Raw genomic sequence first — 7589 nt, 5'->3', positions numbered from 1 at the left:
GCCAGATAATTTAATGAGAGGTCAATATGCAACCAATGCGAAGAGGGGTTGGCATAGAACTAAATAAACGACGGCGGCAGATCAAAGTGATTGCCGAAGAGGCGGCGGCAGCTCAAGATAATTGCCGAAGTGGCGGCAGCAGAGAGCCCTTTTAGCGGGAGAGCGCAGCAGCTCTGCAGAAAGTCAACGTTTCAAAAACATAGGCGGCGCACTCTGCTTATACAATAACAATTACTGGTTATGAATTAGTGGACTGTATAATCGTTTATATCTTGAGCTTATTTATTATTTATTGATTATTTAATATTGATGGTTATAGTACAGTTATATTACAAGAATAGCGGGGGGTTCGATTCTGCGGCGGTACAAACTATGCGTGCGGGCGGCTTCGTCTCGAAGTTTCTACTGCATCAACTCCGCGAAAAGAAGTCGAGCAAAAGGGAATTGAAAGATCACGCGATAAGACTCGACGCGACGGTTTCAATGCAAAACAACGGAACGCATCGCTGTGTGCGTGTGCAGCTGCGGGTCTGGCCATGCGTGTGAGAACATTACAGCTATGTTCTGGACCCGAGTAAACAACAACACAGCTATGCGCGTAAAAATAGTTACTTAGGCGGTGTACTACAATCATGAGCGTGTAAATAGGTCAATCGCAATATACATGTAAAAACTACGAGGCTCATTTCTCACCATACCGGCCCCCCTGAACGACTGTTCAGAACAAGGGAAGCACAGCAAGTTTGGTAATAGGCCTCTTGTACACTCCTCGGGCGGTTTTGACGGTGACCACTCGAACCCTCTCGTCTTGGCCAGGATGAACTTCGGTGATTCGCCCAAGCAGCCACTTGCTAGGCGGTTGATTTGGCTCCTTCAGTACCACAAGAGTGTCCACGGTTATGTCGTTGGACTCCTGCTGCCATTTCGTGCGAGGTTGCAAGGAAGTAAGGTATTCCAGATTCCAACGTTTCCAGAATCCTTGAACCTTGGCTTGCAGTTGTCTCCAACGCTGCAGTCTGTTAATGTTGACGTCTAACAAGGACGGCTCCGGCACCGACATGTGAGGTTGACCTGTAAGAAAATGAGCGGGGGTAAGGGGATCCAAGCTGTGATCGCTGGGCGCGCACAGTGGGCGAGAGTTGAGTAACCCTTCAATCTGAGTTAAAATTGTTGAATATTCCTCGAAGGTTAACGCACTGCTACCAATTACTCGGCGAAGGTGGAGTTTGATAGATCGTACGCCTGTTTCCCAAAGACCTCCAAAGTGCGGGGCAGATGGCGGAATGAAGTGCCAGTTGATGTCCTGACTCGTCAGAAAATTAGCAATTTCCTCGTCTTGACTTTGAGATACAGCTATCCGTTGCATCTCCGTTAGTTCCTTTCTGGCTCCATGGAATGTTGTGCCATTGTCCGAGTACAAGTCGGATATAGGGCCACGTCGAGACCAAAAACGTTTGAAAGCGGCGATAAATGCAGGAGTCGTCAAATCACTGACGAGCTCGATATGAATTGCTTTGGTGGACAGAAAAACAAAGATGGCAAACCAAGCTTTGCCAAACTTCGGTGTCCGACCTGCTGATGTCTTGATGGTAACTGGTCCAGCGTAATCCAATCCAGAATGTAGAAAGCAGCGGGTGGGCTGAACGCGAAAGGCGGGAAGATCAGCCATGAGTTGTGTACTCGTTCCTTTGCGCTGGAGGAAGCATATCTTGCAGTTGAATACAATTTTGCGGACTATGTTACGGGCTCCCAGGATCCAATACTTCTGTCTCAACGTGTGAAACATAAATTCGACTCCAGCGTGTAACGATGTGACGTGCTGGTGTCTAGCTATTAAAACAGCGACTGGTGATTCCTTTGGAAGAAGTATGGGATGTTTTGCGTCATAGGTTGTCATCGAGTTTCCAATGCGTCCTCCTACGCGCAGAATTCCTTGGTCGTCAACAAATGGAGTGTAGTGAATCAACTTGGACTTTTGAGAAAGGGCTTGTCCAGTGCTCAGCTGTCTGTACTCCACTTGGAAGAACTCCATCTGGACATGTTTGATTACCCTAGAGCGGGCATATTGAAGCTCCCATGACGATAAAAATGATGACAGGCGGTCCTTGCAACGAAGACGATGTACGAACCGAAAGCAATAGCTAAGTGTCCGCAAGAGATGTGACCAGGAGGAAGCTTTGTTGATCATACAGTTAAGATCATTTCCTTCATTGGAAATGTGTAGACTAACTTGGGGCTTGACCTTTACTTCCATCCGCTCAGCGTCCTCAGTCGACAGTGCGAACTTGGCCTTAACAGGTGGCCAAGTGCGATGTGATTGGGAAAGCCACGGTGGTCCATTCCACCACAGTTGATGTTCTACCAGATCCTTTGGTAAAAGTCCGCGTGATGCACAGTCCGCGGGATTGTCCTCAGTGCGAATGTGTTGCCAGCAGCTACGTGGGCAAGCTTCTAGAATCTCAGCCGTGCGATTACAAACATAAGTGTTCCAAGTCCGTGGGGGTGATGAGAGCCAATGTAGTACAATTTCGGAGTCTGACCAACACGAAGTACTTGAAATAGGAATAGTTAGAGTTTGCTTAACCAGAGACATCAATTTCGACAGAAGATGGGCGGCATTCAACTCGAGCCGTGGGATGGAGATAGGTTTGATGGGTGCCACCCGGGTTTTTGCGGCGATCAGTGTTACAGCGTAGTCATTATTGACTCTCACGCGACTGTAGATGACAGCGGCGTATGCATGAGATGACGCATCGGCGAATCCATGCAGCTCCGTTGCTTGAAGTGGCGAGGATAGATAGCGGGGTATGCGACAGCTTTCCAGTAAATGAACTTCAGCTACAAACTGTTGCCACCGTGCGCATAGCTGCGCGGGTAGTGGTTCGTTCCAGTCGACCGAGCTCAGCCAACTATCTTGAAAGAGAACCTTTAGAAATACAGTTGTGGGGGCAAGCAACCCCAGTGGATCGTAGATCTTGGCAAGCTCGGACAGCAAAATCCGTTTTGTCAGAACCCCTGTGGCGTCGGGAATGGTCAACTTGAAGGAAAGCTCGTCCACAGCCGGGTCCCAGCGTATTCCAAGAACCTTGACATATTGAGTTGGGCTCTTTCCCTCTAGGGCTTCAAGTGGATACTCACAAATGTCCTGTGGCAGCGATTTGAGTAGTGACCAACAGTTTGAACTCCATTTTCGAAGTTTAAATTGAGCTTGGCTCAATAGCAAAATTAATTCATCTTTGAGTGCAATGAGATCGTCGATACTATCGCAACCAGTAGGGATATCATCCACGTACGCGTCTCGTACAAGCACAGCAGCAGCCTTCGGATACAAATCGGCATGATCTTGCGCGATCTGCTTGAGGACTCGAACAGCCAAGAACGGCGAAGACGCTAAACCATACGTCACGGTCAGCAATCGATAATGATCGAGTGTAGCAGTCTCCTCCTTTCGCCAGACAATCCGTTGGTAATGCGTGTGATCTTCTGAAACCAGGATGCCTCTAAACATTTTCTCAATGTCCGTACAAAACACATAGCGATGCTGACGGAAACGTAGACATACTCCAAGTAAATCCCTTTGAATAGGTGGTCCGATGTGTAGTCGTGAATTAAGTGAAGATCCATTGCAGTCCTCCCCAGAGCCATCGAATACAACTCGGCATTTCGTGGTGGTGCTATCTGGTTTAAATACTGCGTGGTGTGCTAAGTAATTGTGATTGGCGGGACCGTTTTCTACGGTACTAGAAGGAATCACCTCCATGTGTCCTCGTTGTATATAATCCTCCATAAACTCGACATACTGTTGTTTGAGCGCAGGAAATTTTCGAAATTTCCGCTCGAGAGAAGAAAAGCGTCGTAGTGCTTGTGGCAGTGTGGACCCCATCGGAGGGGCAGATTCCTTGAACGGGTATTGGACGATGTACACGCCATCGTTTCTGCGGGCGTGCGTATGAACGAAGTGTTGCTCAGCGGGATCACTAGCATCAATGGTAGCGTCACTTGGTTGAACTCGTTCCATGTCCATGAACGATCGAACCAAAGTGTCCAGATCCTCGTGCGCGTGATGTGCTAGTGCGTGGTTGTGAGCATCACTACTGAGATGGTAGCTGCCTGTAATGACCCAACCAAAATTAGTATGAAGTGCAATAGGATATTCAGAACCAAACTCTTTGCGTTGTCCAGTGTACAGGTTCCAAAGCTGATCAGCTCCTAAGATCACGTCGATTTCGCCTGGTTTACCAAATGTAGGGTCCGCTAAGGGTAGATCACGAATCCTTTTCCACATCGGTGTGTTAGACTCGATCCTCTGGGCTGGAATCGAGGATGTTAAAGTGTTCATAATCAGACCTGTTACCACCACTGAGGCCGAGCTTGTGCGGGAGAGCAGCGTGAATGTGGCGCGACCTCTAGTAACCCCAGCAGGATTTGCGCCTAGACCAACCACTGGTATACGAGCGTGGGTGCGCGGCAAACCAATTCGTTGAATAAATGATTCGGCGACCATCGTTATAGTCGAACCAGTATCCAACAGTATCCTGCAGGTGGTCTCGTTGCCCCAGGAGTCGACTATAGTGGCCAAAATCGTTGGCAATATGGCCTGACTCTTGGCCACGAATTTCCTCTCCAATGTATGATGGCTGACCACGGCAGGATCAGCGTCATCAGGGAAACTGGACGAGCGGACGGGTGAGTCAGCGGAGTTATTGACATCAGCGGAAGCCGTGACAGAGCGTATGTCCTCTGGATGAACAAGAGTGTGGTGCCTCAGCTTACACAGACGGCACGTGTTTGTGGAATTACACTCCTTGACTTGATGAGATCGGCTTAGACAATTGAAGCACAAATGACCATCCCTTGCGAACTTGCGGCGGTCCACAACATCCAGAGCCTTGAATTGAGTGCACGCATAAAGGCTGTGTTGCTCGTGACAATATACACAATCACGAGCAGACGTATTTGGCACGTCCACATGATGAGAAATTGCACGACGTTTATTCAGCACCGTGTGTGTATCCTGGATTAGCTTTGGATCTTGACAAGACTCAAGTGCATCGCAACGGGCGAAGACAAAGCCGAACAGGTCATTTATGGTCACATTTTCCTTGCACGATTCACTGGAGGTGGCCCACGCTTCCTTGCATTCCGGGTCTAACTTTGAGAGCAAGATATGGATTAGCCACACATCGCGGCTGTCGCAGCTCAGCGCATGTAGACCACGTATACTTTCGTCAGCGGTGTCGACTATCTTACGCAACTCGGCGATGTTTGAACCCTTTGCGGTTGGCAACGAAAGAAAGTTTTGAATGAACGAACGAGCAATCAGTGACTTCTTGTTGTAGCGATTTTCGAGCCTCTCCCATGCGTCCTGGTAATTGGCATCCGATACGGGAATATGTTTTATCAGAGACAACGCTTCACCATCCAGATAGGATTTCAAATAATGAAACTTTTGGCACTTGGACAGACTACTCTTCTTGTCGACTGAGCCTAAGAACAAGTCACTAAACTGACACCAATCCTCGTATCTGCCCGAAAACGTCGGAATGCGTATTTTCTCGAACTGCAGCTCTGTGGTTCCCGATGAGTCCCGAATCCTCTCCAGAAGTTGAGTTTGTCCCTCAAATAAGCGTTCCACAGTGGTCGATAGCAGTAGATTTGAGTTGTCGTGCTCAGTCTCGTGACTGCTCCGGTCACGTATGGCTTCAGTGAAGATACTATGCGCACTAAAGAACCTTTTCTCATATTCGGGGATGTCCAAATCCGGATCCACGTATTCCTCTTCATCATTATATTGGACCAGCTCTTCAGACAGCTCCATAAAGCGGTTGAAAGTTGCAACAAGTCGGTCCAACTTGTGCTCTAATGTTTGCACAGAAGTACATGACTGTACAAACTCTTGAGCCTCCGCAGCCACGCGAGTTAATTGGGATTTGCAGGCCCCACGTTGCTGAATTAGACGATGCACTAGGGCCTTCATGGCAAACAGCGGGTAACGGTATCACTCAATATGTATATGTATAAATAAACTCAAACGCGGATATCCGGCTCGAAGGACCAAAATTTGCTATGGTTATGAATTAGTGGACTGTATAATCGTTTATATCTTGAGCTTATTTATTATTTATTGATTATTTAATATTGATGGTTATAGTACAGTTATATTACAAGAATAGCGGGGGGTTCGATTCTGCGGCGGTACAAACTATGCGTGCGGGCGGCTTCGTCTCGAAGTTTCTACTGCATCAACTCCGCGAAAAGAAGTCGAGCAAAAGGGAATTGAAAGATCACGCGATAAGACTCGACGCGACGGTTTCAATGCAAAACAACGGAACGCATCGCTGTGTGCGTGTGCAGCTGCGGGTCTGGCCATGCGTGTGAGAACATTACAGCTATGTTCTGGACCCGAGTAAACAACAACACAGCTATGCGCGTAAAAATAGTTACTTAGGCGGTGTACTACAATCATGAGCGTGTAAACAGGTCAATCGCAATATACATGTAAAAACTACGAGGCTCATTTCTCACCAATTACAATGCTTAAATTTACTTCCTAATTCATTCTTCGGCGGCTGGCCCGAACAAATATAATTATAAAAAGAAAAATTTTTGAAAACCAAACAAAAAATCAATATCAAAAAATAGATAATTAAAATTTAGTTAATCAATGAGACTAAAATATTAAGTTTAAAACAAAGAATGTTAAAATATTCTGTTAGGGCCATGCTTAAGTCAAAGGAAATAATAAGGTATATATATATTTTCTCTTGAACGTTGACTTCCAATGTCTGCATCTGGCAAGGAACGATGCAATTGCTGCACCGTCAAGTGCCACGTGTGACACCAGCAGAATGCTGTTACGCGTGGATACCAGGCAAAACGCAGCCTCCTCCCGCCCAACCGACCGAGGGAGGTCGCGCGCGGCGCGTAGCCGAACCGAACGCGATCATGCAGGAAAGAAGATAGTTGTTAGACTAATATTCGAGGAAAATTAGCACTAAACTTACTAAGAAACTAAGCATGCATTTAAAATAAAAATACAAATACCATTACAATTACTAATTATTAGAAAGGTGTGTGAGGATAAGTAACTTAATAAGAGGAATACAATTAGTGGTGGATATAATATGGTAGAGGCAATTATAATCCGAGCATAAGACCCTAAGCGGTTCATGCAAGGAATAATTCGATCTACAAAGTGAAAGGAGCAACGGTATAAAATTTCTAGTGAGTCTAATGGGAATTGTGAAGTTTATGCGGTCCAACAGATCAGGGCTATCTATGTCACCCCTGATCAAGTTTTGCACAAAAATCACACCAAGCATTTTTCTACGGTTAACTAAGGATGGGAGGTTTACTAATAGCAGTCCACTAGAGTAAGATGGGAGTCTCACACCTAGTTAAGGCCCCGCAGAGCAAAGAGTAACAAGTTTATCTGTACTAATTCTATACAGTCCTGGTGTGCTTTGCACTGAGGGCACCATACACAGGAGCCGTAGTCTAAGATTGGACGAACTAGCGAGATATAGAGAGTCTTTGTTATATAGGGTTCGTCAAGTTCTTTTGAGCACCTCTTTATAAAACCAACCACG

The 7589-nt window shown here is 46.6% G+C and overlaps 1 protein-coding gene across 1 annotated transcript; it reads right to left on the bottom strand.

Moving 5' to 3' along the window:
• Positions 1–243: 243 nt before the first annotated feature.
• On the bottom strand, positions 244–6031 carry LOC117188268. Its single transcript, XM_033391822.1, has 2 exons — positions 2625–6031; positions 244–2552 (listed from the first exon to the last, which is right to left on the bottom strand). The coding sequence occupies exons 1-2, from the start codon at positions 5975–5977 to the stop codon at positions 719–721; spliced, it is 5187 nt and encodes a 1728-aa protein (XP_033247713.1). The 5' UTR covers positions 5978–6031; the 3' UTR covers positions 244–718.
• Positions 6032–7589: the final 1558 nt, after the last annotated feature.

The sequence above is a fragment of the Drosophila miranda genome, chromosome 3, assembly GCF_003369915.1.
Source record: "Drosophila miranda strain MSH22 chromosome 3, D.miranda_PacBio2.1, whole genome shotgun sequence".
Taxonomy (NCBI): Eukaryota; Metazoa; Arthropoda; class Insecta; order Diptera; family Drosophilidae; genus Drosophila; species Drosophila miranda.
Note: the sequence above shows the minus strand (reverse complement) of the source record. Positions and strands in the feature narration are given on the sequence as shown.